At 37.4% G+C, this 26399-nt stretch overlaps 1 protein-coding gene across 1 annotated transcript in view; it reads right to left on the bottom strand.

Annotated features, from left to right (window-relative positions):
• Positions 1-21074, bottom strand: part of LOC127420945 (glucocorticoid-induced transcript 1 protein-like) — a 57640-nt gene extending 36566 nt beyond the window's left edge. Inside the window, exon 1 of the mRNA XM_051663599.1 lies at positions 20205-21074. Coding sequence (XP_051519559.1) covers positions 20205-20640 — 436 coding nt within the window. The 5' untranslated portion in view covers positions 20641-21074. The remainder of the gene's footprint in view (positions 1-20204) is intronic.
• Positions 21075-26399: the final 5325 nt, after the last annotated feature.

Raw genomic sequence — 26399 nt, 5'->3', positions numbered from 1 at the left:
AGAGGGGTTATCTGAGTTACCGTAGCCTTTCTGTCAGCTCAAACTAGTCTGGCCATTCTCCGTTGACCTCTCTCATCAACAAGGCATTTCCGTCCACAGAACTGCCACTCACTGGATGTTTTTTGTTTTTGGCATCATTCTCTTTACACTCTAAAGACTGTTGTTCATGAAAATCCCAGGAGATCAGCAGTTACAGAAATACTCAAACCAGCCCGTCTGGCACCAAAACACATGCTGTGGTCTAAATCACTGAGATCACATTTTTTCCCCCTTCTGATGGTTGATGATAACATTAACTGAAGATCCTGATCCGTATCTGCATGATTTTATGCACTGCACTGCTGCCACACGATTGGATGATTAGATAATCGCATGAATATGTAGGTGTACAGGTGTACCTAATAAAATGGTCAGTGAGTATACACTGTAACTCCTTTTTCTACTGTACATCTTGCCATTGCAGTCTCTAGGTACAATCATGATTTCAAGCTCAGTTACACTTCCCAGTGCTTGACGCATGCGCAGAGCGCTAGATGTCACTATAGGAAGTGTAATCGAGCCTGAAATCACGATCGCCAAGGATCACTGCAGTCAAAAAAATTTTTATAGCATAAAAGGAATTATATTTTGGTCTGTTCTCACCCAAAACCGATTGGATTGCTTCAGAAGACATGGATTAAACCACTGGAGATTTATGGATTACTTTTATGATGCCTTTATGTGATATTTGGATATTCTGAATTCTGGCCACCTTTGCATTGTGAGGACCAACAGAGCGGAGACCTTCTAAAAATATTTGTGTTCTGCAGAAGAAAGAAAGTCATACATCTGGGATGGTATGAGGGTGAGTAAATGATCAGAGCATTTTCGTTTTTGGGTGAACTATCCCTTTAAGGATGGATTACACTGCACGACTTTAACACACATTTCAGTCCTGCTTTCCAGTTGGGCTGAGTTGGCATTAGTCAGCGCTAGCAGACGCTAGTTGACTCTAGTCGGAGTTGAAAGATTTTACAGAAAATCAAGTAGTATTCGATGGGTAATGACTTAGCCCATTTCTTTGGCGACTTGGAACACAGAGTAGCAGCAATGGTAACAGCAGCTGTTCCCGTATTCATGTTTGTTTACATCTGTTGTGCATCTCCTTAAACGGGAGTTTGTGATTGGATCAGATCAACTTGAAAGTCAGGTAGTGTGTGATCCTCTGTCGCTTGATAGGGTAATGCCCAGTTTTTGTCTGTAGCGATTTTCAAATTCTGTGTGTGATGCCTGGTAAAAGTTGTGTAGTGTAATCCAGCCTTTAGAATACTAGTACCAGCTTACAGTAAACAGATTTTAGAACAGAGCTAAATATCAATATTATCCATTAAGTCCATTATGCTCATTTACCTGAGGCGACATCTAGATCTTGGTTGTGATTTACTTGTGTTCATGCTGAAAATCTATCCTTGAAGCACCTGATAAAAATACCTCCAGCACATACCTCATCCCACAGTGGAAGACAGGGGGAACTGGGTCAAGGCCATGTGAACTTAAGATCTATTAATGATTTAACTTTCCTACAGAAGAGTTGACAACATTTACACATCTCTACAGCATTGTGCATACAACAGAGCCATGTATCACCTTTGTGGCTATCAAAAGACAAACTCGAGTGTCTGTATAAACAAGGCAGCTCCAGGCAAACTGCACTCGTGTCTTTATGAAAAGCAGGGCCTTGGGAAGCAGATACAATGGCCTGGTGTTGAGTTCAAGATGAATAAACTGGAGAGGCCCTGCTGAAAGGACCAGCATATGTCATGTTTTGGATACTGGTACCTAGGGTTGCTGGTATTTACATTTATGCATTTAGCAGATGCTTTTATCCAAAGCGACTTGAAGTGTGTTCAAGGTATACATTTTATCTGTATGTGTGTTCCCTGGGAATTGAACCCATGACCTTGGTGTTGCTAGTGCCATGCTCTACCAGTTGAGCTACAGGAACCCATGGCATGCTGTAGCAAGAGTGCAATTTGTGTTTAAACAACTATGCCTACAAGTAAGGCACTTCAAGGTTTACTTTTTCTCGGCTTGGACACGTTCACCCTTGCTAGGTGAAATTTCACAGACAAAAAAGGCATGGGCACATGTGAAGCGAATGTAAAACTTGCATACACTATGTATGAAAAAACACCCACAAAGAGGTTACAGCCAAACCAGAAGTCCATCAGCCGAAATTCCTGATTCCGTGGACTCCCATTGAGATCGCCTGATTGCAATTAGTTTGATCTACCGGCAATTTTTGTGGACTTCTTATTCCAATATTATTTTACTGTCCAAATTGGTCATTTTAAGCAAATATAGAAATGCCATGCTTTTGTATCTCATTTTTCGGTGTTGCTGCAATACATGAGGCTACAAATGACAATTTAATCGTTGACAAATAACTAGTCGACCATCCTATTAACCAGCTCAAAGTTTTGCTGGTCAACAATAAGGCAATGCTGACTCACCAGCACCAAAACAGTCCTAACCCGCATGGACGGAAATGGATATTAAGCATAAATCCAGACTAACTGATGAGCTCTGCATCCTTGACCTATTAGCCATCAACCTCAAGGCTGGTGACACATCATAAAAGAGCATTTTTTAATTTTATCACTTGCTGTGCTTCTGTTCAACGCCATCATTTACATGCAGATTTGATGTTGGTTCAAAAACATCTCTTTGTCACAGGTTGCCAAAAGGTATTCACACCAATTATCTTCGCTATAGATAATTATACTTGCATACTGTGAAGCCCACATTAGACGAGAAAAGCAAGCACCTTTTGGTGACGAGTAAATGTCAGAGCAAGTGTGCTAAACACAAGCCATAAATTCTCGGACATGTGGTGTAATAATTAGCTCTAAGGCTCTAAGTAGGATGCAGAGAATGAGATTACGGCTAAAATGCAAATTTGTGTACTACAGATGGCATGGACACACAGAGTGTACTGTTACTATGATAATAAACAGGGTCATTCATTACATGACCATATTTAGACTTGGCCCTTACACAGGGTTGGGAGGGTTACTTTTGAAATGTATTCCACTACAGATTACAGAATACATGCTGTAAAATGTAATTTGTAATGTATTTCATTAGATTACTCAAGGTCAATAACGTATTCTAAATACTTTGGATTACTTCTTCAGCACTGGTAGATTTTTTCACTTGTTTTGACTATAAAAACTCTGCCAGTACAGTAAGACAAAATACACATGTTAAAAATACATTCTCTGAAAAACCTAAATATCTTATGCAGTGTTGTTTCTAAAACAAGATAAATCAAATTGATCTTGTTTTAAAGATTTTTAGATATTTTTACAGGAAAACAATACAAAAATTATTATCAAGAGTACGATTTTTGCCCAAATATCAAAGGTCTTACTAGAAAAAAAGAAATTATGATCCAACATAAATTTTCTTGATAAAAAAATATGATCATGCCTGATAACATGTGCATGTAAAATGGTTAGAAATAGCATTTTAGCTTAGCGTAAAGCTGACAATTTACACAAGGTTTATTTCTATTTCTTCTGCTCCAAACTTACTTCAAACTTACTTCTCTGTCTGCTCGTATGAATGTAACACATCATAAGAAAGTGTTTCACCGCTGTTCAATTGCACTTTGGATCACATCATTTATATGTATAAATGTTTTCCATCTGAAAGGACTAAATATTAAATGAAACAAATGACAATAAAATGCAAAGTAATCTCTTCAGTAATCAAAATACTTTTGAATGTAACTGTATTCTAAATACCAATGATTTAAATTGTAACTGTAGTGGAATACAGTTACTTATATTTGGTATTTTAAATACGTATTCCCATTACATGTATTCCGTTACTCCCCAACACTGCCCTTATCTCACTGTGTGCTTTTTAGGAAGTGCCTAACTCGAGACTGTGTCACTAGATAATGTAGGTTAACTCCTTTTGAAATCCAGAAATCATCTGTTAACAATTTATAATAACTTTCATTAATAACCCATTAATAAATATAATAAAATTATTGATCAGATCAATAGACACAAAATTCACGGTTCGGTATGTACCTCGGTTTTGGGGTCACGGTTCGGTATGGTTTCGGTACAGCAGCGAAAACAAAGAATATTTCTTTAAATTATTTATTTTGAAAACAGTGGCTGATGGGCAATCATTCTTATTGTGAAGGCTCATTTATACTTGACTGCACTATTTCTTCAACAAAATTACAATACAAAACTTAAGAGCCTCTTACATGCACACTGTATGAAAACATAAATAATAATAAAAGTAAAAAGTGCATTTATAATAATTGTAACAAATTTAAGATATTAGCAGTGCAGATTTCTGTGTCTTTTGCCTTTCAGCTCACCACTTGTACTTATCAATCAATTTAAGTTTGTTTTTTTCAGGAAAATTTTAATATCTACATTATCAGAGGAGAGGGCGGATCTGTTAGCACGGACAATGTCCCCTGCTGGACAATTACAGCGTGTGCTTGTTTATATAGAGACACTACAGAATTGCTGAAAGGCGTTCTTGAAGGAACTGTATAATGGGGCTCAAGCACGTAATGCAGATGAGTGTGAGATACGGATATAAACACAGAGACAGTGTGTGAAAGTGAAAGCTGCTGGGTAGCACGCACATTGATGAAAGAACTATCCGCATAAACTTCACATGCATTTATCTGATCCGCAGTTTCTAGTGTACCATCTGGCGCTCTGTTCTGTTAAATTTTGATTCTGTGTGGTTCCGTGTTGCTCCACAGTCTTTTTTCATTTTAGTTCTACGCTGTTTGTGTTGTTCGTTATATGTTGTTTTAATATTGGTTTCATGCATGCTAACATATGTGATCATTCATGTGAGTGCATGTACCGTACTGAAGGCCCTGTATCCGCTCGGTTCAGCGCGGATACATGTACCGTTGCAGCCCTAATTTTAACTAATTATTACTTGAGTATTATGTAATAATGTTTGTTAATGTTATGATGTTATTAATTTAGCAGCCAATGTACATTCAAATGTGATTATGAAAATATCAGAATCAAACTTTCAAGATTTTTAACTACATACATTTTAACTAATTATTTGTTTTTATTTTTTTATCCAATTTTCACCCAATTTGGAATGCCCAATTCCCACTACTAAGTAGGTCCTCGTAGTGGCGTGGTTACTCACATCAATCCAGGTGGCGGAGGACAAGTCTCAGTTGCCTCTGCTTCTGAGACAGTCAATCCATGCATCTTATCACGTGGCTCGTTAGCATGACACAGCAGAGACTCACAGCATGCGGAGGCTCATGCTACTCTCTGCGATCCATGCACAATTTACCACATGCCCCATTGAGAGCGAGAACCACTAATCGCAATCATGAGGAGCTTACCCCATGTGACTCTACCTTCCCTAGCAACCGGGCCAATTTGTTTGCTTAGGAGACCTGGCTGGAGTCACTCAGCACACCCTGGATTCGAACTGGCGACTCCAGGGGTGGTAGTCAGCGTCAATACTCGCTGAGCTACCCAGGCCCCTGCCATTTTAACTAATTATTAGTCAAGTATTATGTAATGTTTGTTAATGTAATGATAGTTATTAATGTCATGAAAGTTATTAGAACCAATCTTTTTTTTTTTTTTTTTTTTTTTTTTGGAATTCAAGACATATTATGGGATTTTTATGGTTTGCATTTAAAACATTTTCTTTTAGCCACTGCCTAAAAGCTCTTTCCATTCAGAGAAGGTGATAGATGGACATGCTGAAGAGTGTGTAGTGAATGACAGATAGCAGTAAAATGCTGTGAAAACAGGCTTAAGCAGTGTTTCAGATTTTGTGGACTCATGCCAGACACAGTTCATTCAAGAGATCTGTTATAGATCCAAAAAGAATGTCATTGAGGCTTCTGTTAACAGTTCCGTAAACAGCCTTACACATTTTTTGCATCAAGTTTAAATGACAAAATATTATGATGCTAAAAATACACAGCATTAGGTTCAGTAGAAATGAGCAGCTCCTATTTGTGTTGAAACTATTATATTAGGCTAATCCTTACATGCAAAAACATTTTTTATTAAAGCTGTGAAGTTTAAATCCCACTTTTAGCAAATGAACTTATGATTGGTTACCAAGATCATTCCTGTGGGTGGATTTGTCCCTATGTAAACAGTCCCTTGCATGTATCATGTAAACGTTCCCAGGTTTATTGGCTTTACGTGGTCATGACAGGTGTTGAAAGATTGGATATATTTTGCACAGACAACGTGCAAGCGTTTATTACAGTGCAATGGCTTGCCCTATCGATTTCCACTGTAAGTGCATTACAAAAAACGATTTTTGCTTAATTTACAAATTCTACACCCAAGCAAAGACACTTAACATTAATTAATTTTAAAAAAATGCCTATTCTTATCACATATTAGCTTTGTGTCACTAATAGCCATGCTTATTTGCAGATCAAGTCAATACTGTTAAGCATAAGGTGGCTGATGTTGACTTGCCACGCGGTTCGACAAGCCAAAATGTTGTTTAGTGAGTTTGGAAGGCATATGCTCATTGAGCCCTGGCACTGACCACCTTCCTCACGGCTTGTTTTATAGTTTCCTGAGAGCAGATGGAAAGAGGCAGGGCAGACTGATGCCAAGACCCATTTCAGAAGAGCATACTGACACCCCACAGCAGGGCAGGGCCAACAGACTGAGCGATGCAAAGAGAAATGTTTTCATTTTAACTTTCGCTTTATCTGTCTGTAAGCTGTGAATTTAAATGAGCAGTACAGTGTGAATGCCGTTAGAAAACGTGTGAAAGGTGACATTCAGTCAAATACTGTGCTGGCAAACAGAAAGTACGTGGGTTGATGGATCAGTGAAAGACCTTTTGTTGTTATTCACACAATCACATTTTAACAAACATCATCGCAATACTGCCGGCTTCACTCCAAGCTGTGAATTAGGTCACATTAGACGTGGGACAGGTGGTTTTTGCTGCACAACAGGGGAATAAAACAGAGTAATTGCTCAACTGCAGAATTGTAGCCTGTAGGTTATGATAGCTTCACATGTTTGGAATTCTTTTATGGCATTAATTTGATTTAATGGGAAAAGACGAACGTTGTGCCTGGCTTCCACTCTTGACTCAGTTACAGTCATAAGTGGGTAAAGTGGGGCAGGCAAACTTAGTGGTAGTGATAGACCAAAGTTTTGACCAGGCCAATTAATCAACCGATATTTGGCCATTTTGAAATTATTGGCGGATAATTGTGCCCACTTGGCCGAATAACAGAAGTGGTCAGTTTGTCCACAGTCAGTTCTCGTTTTCAAATATTTTTTATAGAGCTGGGAAATTTAACGCATTAATTTCTGCGATTAATATTTTTTGTTTAACGTGTTAATTATTGTAGTATCTGGTTTTTTTTTGTTTGTTTTACGTCCTGAAACTTCACGCAATGGTGTCTAGAGTTGTTCCTGGTAAGGATGTGCGAGACTAGTCAACTAGTCGACTAAACTGTTCTGATGCTGCTAGTTGACACTGGAATTACTAATATATCGGTTAATATTTCCCCCCATTAAACTGATAATAATTTTTATACATTTACGTTTGGCTTTATATTTTAAAGGCTGCACTTAAGTTACTGTCATATTAATGTTCCACATTTTAAATATAATTAATAATACAATTATTCTTTAAAAATAGAGGATATCTGTATATCTGGAGCAGATACAAAGTTTCATTTCACTTCAGGCTGCACAAGCTTCTTCCCTCACCCTTCCCTCTCTTGCGGCTAGCACAGGAAAATGTCCTCTCGCCAGACAAGCAAACTCAGCAAAGTAGCTATGAAATCACTTCGGTGGTGGTGCTGGAAGAGGAATTCCGAAACGTTAGCTTGAAATGTGCCTATGGATGTTTTCACATTTGAGTCCTCTTTAAATCTGTGCATGCTTGTAAGTTACTTTTCCGCTGAGTGGGCTTTTTCAAGAGCAGGATAATTGCCTCAGGTGAGTCAAGTTCCGTCTTTCACCGGACCATGTTGACGTTTTAATTTTGCTCATCAAAAAATGCATGCTTTTGACTAAGTAGATTAGAAAATGACTGTTTTGGGCTAGGTATGCTATTTTTTTAATCTGCTGATTAAGAAGGCTATTTTCAATGAGGTGTCGACTGCTTAATGGGTTAATCTATCTTTTATTCTGTGTGCACGTCATGTTTAGAATACATTAGGTTTATTGTAGGCTACATCACAGACCTATTTTTTCTATCCGATAGCTATTTTATACATCGTAACTGTTATTGGTTAACGTTCTTTACCGAACAGCTGTCATATTAGATCAATGGCTAATGCACGACTGCACGTAGTGAAATACGCCCAACTTTTTGTCTCTCATAGATTTGGCTTACATGTTAAATATTTTCAACAATGTCCTGACTATTTAATATGTTAAGTACTTTTAACTTAGTAAATTCCGTTTAGAACAGGCTATTAGGGTTGCTCTACTGGTCCTGCACTATTCATTCAATTGTTTTCAATAAATATGCCTGTTTTCGCTAACGTTGATTCAGTGAATACGTCATGTTCTGTATTTAATGTACAACTATCATAATGCAAGGTGAGCATATTGCAGATAAAAGCCCCTTTTCAGCAGAATTTAGCATCGGATTTGGAATAGATTAAGCATTTTAAATTGGTTGCATAAACACATTTTTTTCTGAAGGTTGGTTTCTGAAGTCTGAAGCTCCTGACCCGTATCTGAATGATTTTATGCACTGCAATGCTGCCACACGATTAGCTGATTAGATAATCGCATGGATGATAGTTGGTGCCAGATGGGCTGGTTTGAGTATTTATGTAACTGCTGATCTCCTGGGATTTTCACACACAACAGTCTCTAGAATTTACTCGGTGCCAAAAACAAAAAACATCCAGTAAGCGGCAGTTCTGTGGACGGAAATGCCTTGTTGACGAGAGATCAACAGTGAATGGCCAAACTGGTTTGAAATGACAAAGTCTACGGTAACTCAGATAACCGCTCTGTACAACTGTGGTGAGAAGAATAACTTCTCAAAATGCTATTCTGAGATGCAGGTTGGCACTGTTTTGGTGGCGGGGGGTGGGGGGGGACCTACACAATATTAGGCAGGTGGTTTTAATGCTGAGGCTGATCAATGTATATATAGTATATATTCCAACAGATTATAATTAACATAATTAAAGTAACAAGATATGAATTTGGAGCCACAATACAGTATGTACTGACATGACACGTTTCATAATAGTGGCATTTTTATTTGCATGCCCTCACTTCAGTTTAGAACACTTGAATATTTAATAAAAATAAACCAAATATGCATTGTAGTGAGGATAAAAATCTGGATGAATATTGTCAATGATGACAGACTTAGCAAATCCCCACAAGATTTCAGTCATTGTTTATATATGTGCAGACTTTTTCAAATTTTCAGTGTTGATTTTGGAGCAAAATCTGTGGAATTCTGCAGAAAGGATTTGAACATGGCATCTTGTTAAACGGAGCTGAGAGCACCACCCTTAATTGGCAGATTATAGTAGCATTATCATATCTGCCACAATATGCAATAAGCAAACAAAAGGGACAGGGGAATATGTAGAACTTTGTGAATGACAGGCTTTCCAGTTCTACAGAAATCTGCAGAGCTATCTACATAGTTCTGCAGCCGCAGACTACTTTTGATCCTGGATATAACGCATTAGTATGACAGCCAAGGAAAAGGCAGAGCAATAACATCATTAATGCTGGATATTTGGAAGTTGAAGGCTTTCAGAGGTAAATACATTCCCTGTCTGGGAGTTGATTTACATTGCAGAAAACACAGCCGCTATTGTACGACATCCATCAGCACAGTCGGAGTTCTGTTGGGTCGTGTTGAGTGCTTCACGCAAGGAAACAAAAACTAACCACGAGGCAGGAGGACATGCAAATGTGAACTTTTCCCCTCCGAACCTATAAAAGTGTTCATCACCCTCCAAAGAATGCAGCCGTACATGTCCCATTATGACTCACTGCAGAAAAATCACCAGAATATTCAGAAACTCCTCTTTTTATTTAGGCTATTTGAAGCCTATTGTTATGATACGAAAAGATCAACACATCTTTAAAATACAAACCAACAAAGATTAAATTTGACATTTTTAATTAAGCTACCACTAAATATTGTTCATAATGTAAGGCCTGCAATGGACAAAGCTTTTAGCTTGCAATTGCTTATTTACGTTTGGATGGCAATTAAAGCAATGAAACACACAATGTGTGGTACTGCATTTGCAAAAAAAAAAACAAAAACAAAAAAAACACAAGATTATAGTCATTAGGCAACATGAAGTCTAGATGTCAGGGTTTACAGCTGTTGAGGTATAAATGAATAAAAACAAGAACAAGGAGAGCAGCCAAGTTGTTTTAAAAGGCAAGCACATCTAGGAAGAATATAAGCCTACAGTAGCCTCAAAATCTTTAGACACTTAAGCTACACATATGGACGTCAAATATCAAATCAAGCAGAATCTTTTCTTAGAACTAAGTTCATAGACTATTTTGCAATAGTCCCCAATATGCTGATTACTACCAGAAATAATACCTTATTAAGCATAATCAGATTGTGCATGTAAATGTGCTCACTTTTAAACAAACTGGTGTCAATGAGTGCATTTACATGCACCGATTATGCTTAAGCCAACAATGTGTGTCGGCTTACCCAATGTACGCAAGTGTTGTGCGCATGCTTCTTTACATTTTGATGTCAAAATCAGAGAATAACGTGATTATTGCAAATCTCATGGAAACGTGGTTTTCTTGCTTAGTTGGATTTTTTTAAATAAGCTGATTTTGGGAGTTAAGAGCATATTGGTGTGCATGTAAACAGGCTCAATGTAAGCTTTAGTGGACATATTAAGTTCACACAGGTGTTCCAGCAGAGTTCTAGCAGGTGTACCTTATCACATTAAGTATGGACATGTTCAGCTCTTGATTGACAACCAGAAAGTGTCAGAAATTTCCTTTTATCTTAACTTTGAACAGTATATCTATTGTTTTATAATCTAAAATGTAACAAAAATTTAACAAACCTCTTTTTTTTTTTTTTTTGTTTATTTTGATATTATATTATATTCAAATATTTTGAAAAATGTGATTATAACTTTCTTTAAATTAAATTGGTTCAGTATAAGTACAGTTGATAATGACTCCCATTAAAGCTTAAAAAAAGGCCCAAAAGCATCATAAAGTAATCCTCATAACACTTATGAATGCATAACTTATGTCAACATTTTCAGTGATGAATGTCTTAAATTTCAGGTTGGTTCTCACCAAAACCTATCATATGCCTTCAGAAGACTTGGAATATGGTCATATGAGTCATATGGATTACTTTTATTATACTTTAGGGTGCATTTTTAAACTTTAAAGTGGCTATTACTATCAACTGTCATTGTATTGACAAGACAGATCAGGATATTCATTATAATATCTCCTTTGGTGTTCCACAGATGAAAGAAAGTCATATGGGTTTGGAACAACATGAGTGTGAGCAATTGATGACATAATTCTCATTTTTGTGTCAACTATTCCTTTAACATCTTTATTTCAATGATTTCAGGTTTTAACTTTTTGCTAAAAAACATTCTCTAACATGAAACTATGCAGCATTTAAATAATTCATTTTAATAAGTTGCAATGCCTTCAAATACAAATATCACATAATAAAATTTCAGTGCAGGATTGATAATTCAATAAAATGAGAATAAATATTGCACAAAAGGACAGCCAGTTTAAATCAGCTATAACTTTACAATATGGCAGAAAACATTTGGAATCACATGCCATATGCTAAAAGAAAACTTTTCTCATCTGTTGTCATCTTCAAGCACTGTACATTGATCCACTTTAAATAAGCCTAGAAGATCTTGTTTTACAGAAAGCCACAGAGCGAGTAAGAGAGACAGCATGTGTTCTGTAAATTAGTGTTATGTCATAATCTCGCTCTCACCTCCTGGGGTGAGTGTGATAACAGTTCAGTCCTGAGTCAGTGTGCTTCGACCTGTCAGCTACACTGGGAAAACAACAATTAGCATTCAGATGAGAGTCCTATCTGAGCTCCCCAATGCTCACACATACACTACCAGAATTACACATGCATAAAGCCACAGTAAAAAAAATAAAAATAAAATAAAAAGCTAAAATGATGCTGACATAGAGAGCAAAACAAAACCTTGCTAAGTGCAATAGAAATCTAAAATATTTCTCTGATAAAGTGGAGCCTGGTCACTCTGTGGGTGCTGGCTGGTGAAATATTGAAAATTTCAGACAGCATGTCTGAAAGTTAGAATTAAGCAAACTTTAAAAAGAGTATGGCAAAAGGACAATTAGTAATTGCATGTCCAAAACATTCAGGGCAACAGAATCAGATGATTTCAGTGACTGTAAATTACAAGTCCAATTTCTGTTTGTGGGTAGTTAAAATGTTAATTATAATTTCAAGCCAGCAGTATCCAGCAGTGAGCAGCCTGATCTCATGAACATTACATGACCGTGACAAGATTTTTGCAAACAACATTTTGTGCTTCATTACACGTTTGGCTGCAGTTTCCCTGTTAAATGTCCAGCGGGGGGCACCAAAAGTGAGTGAAATTGTGTCGTAATCAAACAAGGATTTAAGGTGAATATTAGATTAAGGTTTAATGAGTAAAAAGTTCCTCCCTATTCTAAAACTTTAAACCTAACTGATAGTGTCCTAAAAGCACGAGATATGAACAAAACAGACATTTACCCTTAGCCAACGCCTAAATCTAACTGATAGTTTTCTAAAAGCAAATGCGACATAAGCACATTTTCTGAAGCAACCACATAATTTCGTGCTTCTATGACACTTTCGTCTCACGTGTCAGCTTGTATGCATGGCTGGGTTTGAACCACGTACTTCTGAGTCCAAAGTGCTACACTCTATGAGGTGAAGTACCGCAGAAACTAATCACAAATATTTAGTTATAGTGACATTCTTTCTATGAGACTGGGCTGGCAGTATGGCATAACATAGTACATTTATAACTACATTTTTATAATTCTTGTACAATTATTATTAGTGTACAACAACTAAATCAATAAAAACGATAATGAAAATAATCAACAACTTTTTAATAAATACATTTTAATAAAGTACAGGAAATAAAATATGGTTTTATCTGATTAATTGAAAAAATAATCAAAGATTAATTGATGATTATTATCAAAATAATCGTAAGATGTATAATCGTATTATAACGATTTTTAATAATTACCATGGAGTTTTGTGACCTCATATCAATTGATCAACTGCATTGACTGCATATCAATGCATAGAAAGATTCTGCTGTGTCCAACCAACTGCACAAACTTCACAGGTGGCTTCAAGAGAGAATATTACATACATATTGCATATTTCTAATGTTAAGAATACACTAACAGACAGATAAGCTGTCATTGGCCAAGTAAAAACAAAACATAATGAAACAATATTTCCCATATTGTCCCCCGCCCCCCATCACATTATGCCCTCATAAAAATGGGCAATTGTTTTCTTGTTTCAATATTTGTGAAGTGGTAGTGTGGTAGTACTGTCTCCTAATATAAGAGTGGTATTAAGGTCATGTGATAAAATACAACTCCTGTGGCCTGCCTTACAACAGCCTTTAGTGCTGCATGTGCCTGGTAAAGGTTTTCAGCACAGCCAGCGGAGTTCATGCTACACAATAACTTTAAATGAGACAGACTTACAGTTCTTACAAGCATTCAGTGACAGTGCCTCTCTTCATGTCATATACAGTTGTGCTCAAAAGTGTGCATACCCTGGCAGAAATTGTGAAATTTTGGATTTTGAAAATATGACTGATCATGCAATCATCATGTCTTTTATTTAAGGATAGTGATCATATGAAGCCATTTATTGATAACGGAAATTACCCAAATGGCCCTGATCAAAAGTTTATATACCCTTGAATGTTTGGCCTTGTTACAGACACACAAGGTGACACACACAGGTTTAAATGGCAATTAAAGGTTAATTTCCCACACCTGTGGCTTTTTAAAATCGCAATTAGTGCCTGTGTATAAATAGTCAATGAGTTTGTTAGCTCTCACGTGGATGCACTGAGCAGGCTAGATACTGAGCCATGGGGAGCAGAAAAGAACTGTCAAAAGACCTGCGTAACAAGGTAATGGAACTTTATAAAGATGAAAAAGGATATAAAAAGATATCCAAAGCCTTGAAAATGCCAGTCAGTACTGTTCAATCACTTATTAAGAAGTGGAAAATTCTGGGATCTCTTGATACCAAGCCAAGGTCAGGTAGACCAAGAAAGATTTCAGCCACAACTGCCAGAAGAATTGTTTGGGATACAAAGAAAACCCCACAGGTAACCTCAGGAGAAATACAGGCTGCTCTGGAAAAAGACGGTGTGGTTGTTTCAAGGAGCACAATACGACGATACTTGAACAAAAATGAGCTGCATGGTCGAGTTGCTAGAAAGAAGGCTTTACTGTGCCAATGCCACAAAAAAGCTCGGTTACAATATGCCCGACAACACCTTGACACGCCTCACAGCTTCTGGCACACTGTAATTTGGAGTGACGAGACCAAAATAGAGCTTTTTGGTCACAACCATAAGCGCTATGTTTGGAGAGGGGTCAACAAGGCCTATAGTGAAAAGAATACCATCCCCACTGTGAAGCATGGTGGTGTCTCACTGATGTTTTGGGGGTGTGTGAGCTCTAAAGGCATGGGGAATCTTGTGAAAATTGATGGCAAGATGAATGCAGCATGTTATCAGAAAATACTGGCAGACAATTTGCATTCTTCTGCACGAAAGCTGCGCATGGGACGCTCTTGGACTTTCCAGCACGACAATGACCCTAAGCACAAGGCCAAGTTGACCCTCCAGTGGTTACAGCAGAAAAAGGTGAAGGTTCTGGAGTAGCCATCACAGTCTCCTGACCTTAATATCATCGAGCCACTCTGGGGGGATCTCAAACGTGCGGTTCATGCAAGACGACCAAAGATTTTGCATGACCTGGAGGCATTTTGCCAAGACGAATGGGCAGCTATACCACCTGCAAGAATTTGGGGCCTCATAGACAACTATTACAAAAGACTGCACACTGTCATTGATGCTAAAGGGGGCATTTCACCGTATTAAGAACTAAGGGTATGCAGACTTTTGAACAGGGGTCATTTCATTTTTTTCATTGATGCCATGTTTTGTTTTATGATTGTGCCATTCTGTTATAATCTACAGTTGAATATGAATCCCATAAGAAATAAAAGAAATGTGTTTTGCCTGCTCACTCATGTTTTCTTTAAAAATGGTACATATATTACCAATTCTCCAAGGGTATGCAAACTTTTGAGCACAACTGTATTCAAAAGAGCTGGACATTAGCCATTAACCTGCATCTCTGCTACAATGCTTTGACAACAGGAATGCCTTACCACAAACACCTATTCATAACCATCAAGCAAAATCATGTGTAGAAATCCGTGACAATGCAAAGTTCAAAAGAAATTATCATTATGGGGATTTTTCTTTTGATGCTGACCATATCTTTAACTTGCAAACAGTTTAAAGGAATATTTCAGTTTCAACACAAGTTAAGCTCATTCGACAGCATTTGTGGCATAATGTTGAGTACAACAAAAATTTATTTTGACTCATCCCTCCTTATCTTTAAAAAAAGCAAAAATCTGTGTTCCAGTGAGACACTTACAATGGAAGTAAATGGGGACAATATTTGAACATTAAAATACTCGCTATAGCCACAAGACGTAAACAATGTACATGTTAACGTGATTTATTGTGATAAAATCACTTACTAACCTTTTCTGTGTAAAATTATAGCCAATTTTTCCAATTAGTTTCCATGACTTTGTAATGTCAACAAACCCTAAAACGACTGTAGAAATGACAATTTAAACAATTTTACAGCTAAAACAATACATAAGATTTGAAAAAATAATTAATTTAAGTGCTTATATAAAATTATAAGCTTCACATTTCTGTCTTTCAACACTCCAAAAATTGCCCCCATTCACTTCTATTGTAAGTGACTCACTGTAACCTCGATTTCGATTGAGCTTAATTTGTATTGAACCCAGAATATTCCTTTAGGATACACAGTTTCACAAATTAGGAATACTGCATCCACTCAAGTTTTACAACTGAGCATAAATAAAGATAAAATGACCACATCATAACAGTTTCATTTAAATTAAAAGGGTAACCATACCCCTTCAAAAATGTACCATGATAACATTTGTTTCCACCAAAATAAGATTTCGATTTTACAGTAGCCACAATAACTGTAGTACCTATATTAAACTATGGTTAACATGGTACAGTTTAGTAAAGGTATTATCTTTCAAAATAACATTTACAATAGTTACTACTGTTAAATCACAATAAATTAATTTGGGATCTCCTTCAGACAGTAGAGAAAAGCTTTTAAAGCCCGCTGTCATTTGGTTTCATTGACAAAAGTGTGTATAGCAAATATCAAGTTACCACAGTTTCAAATGAGTAACCATATCGATGGTGTTTTGGTGGAAAAGGGTTATAATGGATATGGGAATATTCTGGGTTCAGTACAAGTTCAGCTCAATCAACAGCATTTGTGGCATAATGTTGATTACCACTGAAAATTATTTTTATTCATCCTGCCTTTTGGAAGTGAATGGGGGCTAATCGTTAAACGTTAAAATACTCAATGTTTCAAAAGTTTAGCCACAAGACGTAAACAATGTACATGTTAACATGATTTAAGTGTAATAAAATCACTCAATAATCTTTTCTGTGTAAAGTTGTATGCAATTACAATTTCGATGCCATGACGACAAAACACTGTAAACCCTAAAAATAATTCTTTAAACAACTTTACAGCTCAAATAATACATGAGTTATAACAGAAGAATTAATGTAAGTGCTTTTATCAAATTATAAGCGTCACATTTCTATTTAAACCCTCTAAAAATTGGCCACATTCACTTCCATTGTGAGTGCTTCACTTTAACCTCGATTTTGCTTTTTTTTTAAAGGAGGGACGAGAATATATTTTTTTTTTTTTTTTTTTTTTTTGTGGCAATCAACATTGTGCCACAAATGCTGTCAGTTGAGCTTAAAGTCAGCATGAAATCAAAATGGGCAATTCTTATTTTCTCATTGGATGTTGCGGTTTTTACTATAAACGATTTATCTGTGCATGTTATTTAAAAAAAATAACCCACTTACTTTTTAATCAAATACAATAACTTGAAGGGAATAGGGCATAGGGATGGGACGCCAGGACAAGTGGCTGGAGTCTATTTAGATTTTTTTTGTGCAACCAGAGATTTCTTGGGATGTACAGTTTGAGTAAGTGTTCTTCATTCATTATGTCTGGTGTATTGTGATTCAAAAAATGGATATATTGTTTTTTACCCGCTTGTTTCTAACTCATTTGCACTGGCACCCTACGGCCCCTGACTCATTGTAAGCAAATACCGTGATGTGCTGCGTGCATTTGTGGGCTGTTTATGAGGGATGGGCATTTTGGTAATTTTGTCTACTCGAGTACCCGAGGGGCAATGACATGTACGTAACTGTATATATAATAACATGTCTGACAAACGTCTTTGGCTGCTGCATTGCGTCTTGTTGTTCCAGTGTATCATCTATTCATTATTATAGGCTGTTATAAAATAATCTGTTACAAAATGTACAAAAGATTGCATAACCAAAATTTTGTCATTATGTGAAGATTCGCTGCCCAACTCAGTGAAAGAATGTGCACAACGCGCGTCTGTCTGTTCTTCCTTCATGTTACCGTAGTAATCTTAGTAAGCACACCAGTTTTTTAGTGACGGTCTGAACCGTCTGTTTTCAGATTGCGTTTGGCTTAACAGGAGACGCCATATCCATCGCGTTTTTAATATGAGTGTTAAGCTGAAGTTCAGTTTTGAAGACGCTGCATTCTGTTCCATTTAACTGCGCTCTGTCAAAGTGTTAGAAACACTCACCTGCTGTATATGCGTTGCTTTAGCGCGTTGAGTCCACTGCCACACGCCTTGTGTGTGTGTGTTTGTGTGTGTGTGTCTGTCTGTGTGTCTGTCTGTGTGTCTGTCTGTGTGTCTGTGTTTTCGCTCCTGTGAGGAAAGCTGCAATGCTCCGTATTGTTGTTGCTGTGATGATTCATGAAGTGATCCATTCAACTCAGGGTGTCGGAATTTCCACCTTTCAATTGGGGAAAGTGCAATGGAATGCCACTTTATGTCAGATTTCTAACTTGGAAACTCGTGCTGAAATCTGCAACTCCCATTTCATCGAGATGCAGGTGTGTGTTACTTCACGCAAACATTTCGGCACCCAGGGCAGGGAGGTTTACAGTCAGTGACAAACATTCACTTTTATTAAATAATACCCATTAACGAGTCAAAGTTCTTACATTAAATTATAATAAAACGTGTTTAGCAAACGTTTTGCAGAGACAGGTGTTCAAAACACGGTTAATTACACTCTCTTTTGATTATCACAACGATAGCATTGCAGCGTCGTATATCAGTTTGGTTGCTATGAGACGTGTCTGACAATCAGTGTACCCCTCAAAATCACAACGTAATCAATCTCAAAATTAAAAATCAGCTCCCTCTTTGACACGTTTGTGTTTAGTTGTCAGGAAATTGTCACTGGATTTCAAATTAAGTGAAAAGTCACATCATGCATGATCACCATCGATCATTGTTTTCATGATCAATCATTGCTGCCACATCCGAGTACCCAAGTACTCGAGCCCATCCCTACTGGTTATGTGTTGACAGTTAGATGATCATTCGGTTCTAAAAACTTTTGAAAAGCTGGCTGGTATTGAGATCGCTTCTCAAGTTTGCCCAGTAAGCGGCTCTAGCATGTGCAGCATGATGGGAAAGGATATGTGTGTGCATGTGTGGCTGTAAACTAAATCCTATTGGCTATTTTTTTAAATGGGACAAAATGTTCGACATGTCCCACCTCCGCTTCCTGTTTCCGAAGGAAATACCTCGAAACAGCAAATCGAACAGTGCTGGTCAAGGCACTTCAGTGTGACTTTAACTTGTCTCAGACCCGGATTATTCTTTTAATAATTTGGTAAAAAGGGCCAGAACATGAGTATATTGCAGTCCTTAATATGAATGAAAGAGCTTCTTGCATGTTTGTTAGCCTCTCTTATTTTATCCTAAAGATACAGACAATAATTCACCACATTAACGTACGACGTCGTCAAATAAAGCTTCAGGCGCTCAAATTTCATGATGTATGTCTCATAATATCGGAGCAGAGCTGCAGGGCTAATGTTGTGTGTTTGTGACTATGCCCCTTGTGTGGCCTTAACACACTCAAACCTCCAATTATTACCCTCGTAATTTCTTTCTATTCTTTCAACAGCACATTAACTACAACCCGGAGAAACACATATAATCTCATTTAGCACTCTGAGAGATGAGGACACAGAAATGCTAGACATGTTTATGAAGCTACAGGGCGCTAGGTTTAGCCGAACCAACGCGGGCCGCGTCTCAAAACCTAACGGGCTGCCCTACATAGACAGCATTTTCTGCTATCATGGGGGCGTGATACAGAATGGGGGAATGATACAGAACGTAGGGGTCCCGAGACGCGCTTTAAAGTAGAACTAATGAACGTTTTACATAACGCGATGCAACGAGCAAAAACGTAAATTTGTAATAACGATAATACAAAAATAGTGCAAACGCGTACTGTTTGAACGCCCCCTTATGATGCTCAGAAATGCTGTCTATGCTCGCTACATTTTCGACTATTTACATTCATTCATATGTAATTCTGTTTACTAGACGCTTCCACATAAAACGCATCTGACTGTATAACGCAGAGCCCTAGAAATTCAACATAGGCTGCTCTAATTTATGTTGTCGTTTATTTACTGTATATCACTAAGACCCATATAAACCTCTGTGTCATGCAGAAACATATGTTTCTGATTTAAAGTGCTAAAATAACAGTTTAAAACGGCGAATACATCTTATATTCTGTATAATGCACAAACGGTCCATATGAAAACAGCTTGACCCAATTAAGCGTATGGGAAGTGCAATGTAATGATGCTTGGATGCATTGAAATGAATGGCTATGAATGGGATTTGGGCCTGTTGTTTACCTCTGAGGGCAGGTGAATGAGGACAGCGCTCGGGTGAGCTCCTGTGCTCCGGCGGAGAGCGCCTCTGCCGCGAGATCAGCCGACCGTCCAGCGAGCCGCTTCCTGCCGGGCTGACGAGCGTCGGGCTACCGGGACTGGAGGAGCCGCTGTGCTGGGCTGGTGATGCTGCTGTCGGTTCTGTGTTGCTCCCGACTGAGATGGAGGAGTAGGAGGAGGATGACGGCGCTGGAGGGCGGGTCGGGCTGTGCAGCTGATTTCCACGCAGGAGCTGGTAGGACACCGTTGAGCGAATGGGCTGCAACCGGCCCGTGTTGCCACTGCCGTTACCGGCGGAGGATGATGATGCCGCTGAAGAGGAGGAGGAGGTGGTGGTGTTGATGGGGGACCCGTCATTGCTGCGCCTGACCCGGGTTGAGTTCACAGGGGATGCTGACATGACTGAACTACACTATCTGATACTGCAAAATAACCGAATATATTCCTCCCCAGACAGCATGTACACATAATGCACATTCATTAACTGAGTTTTTTTTTTTTTTTTTTAGATAAATAGAAAAAAAAAAAAACTAACTTTCTACCAGTTTAAAATAATAAGATTAGGTTAATTTCGGCGCGCAGCTTCAGTTTGTGGGTTAGTACGCCACATTTGTAGCAATGTCGCTTCACTATCGAAGTTTTAGTCTTTTTTCTGTCTGCAGTTAGTCATGCAGACGGATGGTTGAATCTAACTTCTAAATATCATGTCTTTAAAATGGGTCAGAAGTATATCCGAGACTTGAAACGCAAAAAAAGTTGACGTTTAAGGAATGTTATCTCTACAGTCGTGTGTCTCCGAACCCCTCATTGCCCTGTGTTACTCCAACTGACAGCAGGCACTCCAACGGAACAGTGCAGCCACAGAGAAGAGTGGGCGGGAACGTCCGGCGCCTAAGCATCATTTCATTGGTACATTGTAGGATACAAATAAAATCTGATTGGTTGGTGAAAAATGATTGACACAAAAAGAGCCGATTGATTCATTGACGTTTAGAACGATTCGGATTCTGCCTTGCTATTGGTTGAGATGTGAATTGACAGACTTATCTGAGAAGACAGACATTACTTGACAACACAGATCTCACTCACCTGTGATACCAAGGTTGATCAGTTGATCATATATATATATATATATATATATATATATATATATATATATATATATATATATATATATATATATATTAAGCTTAATTTGTGATTCTTTTTGTGAAAAATAATATAATAATTTTGTAAAATAATCATTGTAATGTACAATTTTCAATGTATATATTTTTTGTATTAATATAATTGTTAATAACAAATAAAGGTGTTTTACATAACTGTATATAAATGTGTAATAATATTGTGATTTTTGATACACAAATGTAGATTCTTTAAAACCTTGCCATATTATTTGTTATTGCCTCTGTTTACCATGTTTCTGTCTTGAAGAATTTTGATTGAGAGGCCTGATATTATATTCTTTTAATAAAAAAAAATTAAGTTAACTGTATGTAAACAATCTACCAATTATTAGAATACATTGTGTACAAAATATGTAAAAAGTAAGCGATAATGTACAGTCAGCTGGTTGTTATCGCAAAATAAACCCCGACAGGGTGATCACGATTCCGACGCAAAGTGTGGAAGCTGCTAATTAGACGGCTATTAACCAAATAAATAAATGGATAAAAAATATTGATTTGCGTTGAAATTATGTAATTATGTGAGAAGAAATAAATTGCTGCACAGCTGAAATCCAGTTTGCATCTGAGTTCATTTTGTAATTAATGTAATTCATATTTTTTAAAATTATTTTAATAACTTACTTATAGAGATTGCACAGTGATCCAAGAAGCATGAAAGATGACTTGCAATACCCGGATAAGCAGTTTAATATGTGAATGTACTGTTGTTCCTCAGAGATATATCACACCACTAGATGGCACCACTGACTAATAAGAATCAAGTATTCCAGAGAGCCGTGTAATAAGTAAAATTAATGCATGAAGACAGTGATAAGTCCTTAGTGCTAGAGCTTAACAACAGAAAATGAATATACAAGTTTAAATGAGTCTACTGTCTCAGGTTATTGTTATAAACATGAGCCTCATCTTAAAGGTCGAGGAGGAGGTGTTGCTACAATTTTCAGTTATATTTTTAGTGTTTCTCAAAGGTCAGGATACAGTATAAGTTTAATTCTTTTTAACTGATAATGCTTAATGTGACATTGTCAGATATAAATAAAAAATCTTTGTTGTCTTTTATTCTTGCAACAGTATATAGACCACCAGGGCCATATTCTGAATTCCTTTGAGAATTTGCTGATTTTCTGTCAGATCTAGTAGTTGCTGTGGATAGCGTTTTAATCGTTGGTGATTCAACATCCACATAGATAATGAAAATGTTACACTGGGATTAGCATTTATCGATATTCTCAACTCTGTTGGAGTTAGGCAAAATGTGACAGGTCCAACCCATCACCAAAATCATACGCTAGATCTAATTCTGTCATATGGAATTGATGTTGATAATATATCAATTCTGCCACAGAGCAATGATATCTCAGATAATTACCTCATCTCTTGTATGCTGCGTTTAGCAAAGGTCACTCAATCTACACAATGTTATCGTCCAGGTAGAACTATTCTTTCAACTACTAAAGATAGCTTCACTAATAATCTTCCAGATTTGTCTCAGTACACCAAAAAGTTCAGAAGAATTTGATGTTGTCACAGAAAATATGGATACAGTCTTCTCTGGCACTCTAGATAGTGTCTCCCCACTTTTGATTAAAGAAAGTTAAAGAGAAAAATCCTACACCATGTAACAATGATCACACTCATGCTTTCAAGAGAGCTGCTCGGAAAATGGAGCGTGTGGAAGACAAAATTAGGTATTTTGCAGTGCATGGAATGATAGTGTCATATACATCATATGCCATTGCCTGAACCTTGGATTTAGGATAGACCTCACTGAAATTACTGGCCCGTTGAACTGTGATGCACCTAACTGATCTCTTCCTGCATTACCTTGGTCTAATGATGGACTACACTCTTGAAATGGAAAACATAGACTATCATTTAATTGCTAACAAAAGCCTTCATCAGCCAACTAACAAAGGACAATGCATCTATGTGAACTTCTGCAGTTAATCCAGGATGAACTTCAAAGACATTAGTCATTAATCTTACAGTTCTTACAAAATCTTTGTTTAAACACTGACCCTTAACCCTTAAACACTTACTTAGTTTAATAATTTTAATCCATGACTTGCACTATACATAATTAAGTAATATTGGCATTATATTCATTATGTTAGCCAGAGGTGAACTGACCCCCACAGTGAGCCTGGTTTCTCCCAAGGTTATTTTCAACCACAGTCGCCTTCGGCATGCTCACTGGGTTTCTAAATACAAGTATTATTTAATTATTTATTTTTATACACAATTCACAATAGTATTTTATCAGACTACACAATGATGACTTTAAGACATTATAGATATTACAGTTTCATTTTCTGTTAATGCATGATTTTTTGTAAAGCTGCTTTGAAATGATTGTGAAAGGTGTTATACAAATAAAAATGACTTGACTTGACTTGTCTCTAACTACAGACAGGCTCTAAAAACTGCCAGGTCTGCATATTTGAGCAAACTCATAGAAAAGAACCACAACAATCCTAGGTGTTTATTTAGTACTGTGGCTAAATTGGTTAGGAATAAAACTTCGCTTGAACCAGATATTCCATCGCAGCATAGTAGTAATGACTTTATGAATTTCTTTACTGATAAAATCGAAATCAATAGAAACAAAATTGGAATTATGCATCCATCTGCCACAGCACCCAAGAAGACTAAAATTATTCCCTAAGAGCAACTTCATTGTTATAGGTCAGGAAGAGCTAACAAAAATGATCAAAACATCAAAATCAACAACATGTACGTTAGATCCAATACTGACTACATTCTTAAAAGAGGTGTTTCCTGTAATCTCAGAAACTCTTCTTAATATTCTTAACTCTTCATTATCCTTAGGGCATGTCCCAGGAAACTTTAAACTGGCAGTTATCAAACTGCTCATCAAGAAACCACAGCTTGATCCAGAAGAATTGGCTAATTATACAGGTACTGGTCATATAATTAGAATATCATCAAAAAGTTGATTTATTTCACTAATTCCATTCAAAAAGTGAAACTTGTATATTATATTCATTCATTACACACAGACTGATATATTTCAAATGTTTATTTCTTTTAATTTTGATGATTATAACTGACAACTAAGGAAAATCCCAAATTCAGTATCTCAGAAAATTAGAATATTGTGAAAAGCTTCAATACTGAAGACACCTGGTGCCACACTCTAATCAGCTAATTAACTCAAAACACCTGCAAAGGCCTTTAAATGGTCTCTCAGTCTAGTTCTGTACGCTACACAATCATGGGGAAGACTGCTGACTTGACAGTTGTCCAAAAGACGACCATTGACACGTTGCACAAGGAGGGCAAGACACAAAAGATCATTGCAAAAGAGGCTGGCTGTTCACAGAGCTCTGTGTCCAAGCACATTAATAGAGAGGCGAAGGGAAGGAAAAGATGTGGTAGAAAAAAATGTACAAGCAATAGGGATAACCGCACCCTGGAGAGGATTGTGAAACAAAACCCATTCAAAAATGTGGGGGAGAACCACTACGCACAGACGTATGCAAGACATGGGTTTCAGCTGTCGCATTCCTTGTGTCAAGCCACTCTTGAACAACAGACAGCATCTGAAGCGTCTCGCCTGGGCTAAAGACAAAAAGGACTGGACTGCTGCTGAGTGGTCCAAAGTTATGTTCTCTGATGAAAGTAAATTTTGCATTTCCTTTGGAAATCAGGGTCCCAGAGTCTGGAGGAAGAGAGGAGAGGCACACAATCCACGTTGCTTGAGGTCCAGTGTAAAGTTTCCACAGTCAGTGATGGTTTGGGGTGCCATGTCATCTGCTGGTGTTGGTCCATTGTGTTTTCTGAGGTCCAAGGTCAACGCAGCCGTATACCAGGAAGTTTTAGAGCACTTCATGCTTCCTGCTGCTGACCAACGTTATGGAGATGCAGATTTCATTTTCCAACAGGACTTGGCACCTGCACACAGTGCCAAAGCAACCAGTATCTGGTTTAAGGACCATGGTATCCCTGTTCTTAATTGGCCAGCAAACTCGCCTGACCTTAACCCCATAGAAAATCTATGGGGTATTGTGAAGAGGAAGATGCGATATGCCAGACCCAACAATGCAGAAGAGCTGAAGGCCACTATCAGGGCAACCTGGGCTCTCATAACACCTGAGCAGTGCCACAGACTGATCGACTCCATGCCACGCCGCATTGCTGCAGTAATTCAGGCAAAAGGAGCCCCAACTAAGTATTGAGTGCTGTACATGCTCATACTTTTCATGTTCATACTTTTCAGTTGGCCAAGATTTCTAAAAATCCTTTCTTTGTATTGGTCTTAAGTAATATTCTAATTTTTTGAGATACTGAATTTGGGATTTTCCTTAGTTGTCAGTTATAATCATCAAAATTAAAAGAAATAAACATTTGAAATATATCAGTCTGTGTGTAATGAATGAATATAATATACAAGTTTCACTTTTTGAATGGAATTAGTGAAATAAATCAACTTTTTGATGATATTCTAATTATATGACCAGCACCTGTAGACCGATTTCAAATCTCCCATTTATGTCGAAAATACTAGAAAAGGTAGTGTCCTCCCAACTATGTTAATGTTTACAGAGAAATGGTATATATGAAGAATTTCAGGCAGGTTTTAGGCCCCATCATAGTACAGAGACTGCACTTGCTCTAATCATCTCATCACAGCTGCATTTCTCCTCTAGTGCTCTTAGATCTTAGTTCTGCCTTCGACACCATAGATCATGACATTCTCTTGGATAGGCAACCTCAATTCCAAAAAAGTTGGGACAGTTTGAAAAATGCTAATAAAATCAAAAAGGAGTGATTTGTAAATTACATTCACCCTTTGCTATATTGAAAGCACTACAACTACACAATATATTATGTTTTTCCATGTGAATTTTATTGTTTTTTTGAAAATGTACAGTAATTTCAATTGCAACACACTCCAAAAAAGATGGAACAGTCGAGTGTTTACAACTGTGAAACATCACCATTTCTT

The sequence above is a fragment of the Myxocyprinus asiaticus genome, chromosome 30 (assembly GCF_019703515.2).
Source record: "Myxocyprinus asiaticus isolate MX2 ecotype Aquarium Trade chromosome 30, UBuf_Myxa_2, whole genome shotgun sequence".
NCBI classification, from domain to species: Eukaryota; Metazoa; Chordata; class Actinopteri; order Cypriniformes; family Catostomidae; genus Myxocyprinus; species Myxocyprinus asiaticus.
Note: the sequence above shows the minus strand (reverse complement) of the source record. Positions and strands in the feature narration are given on the sequence as shown.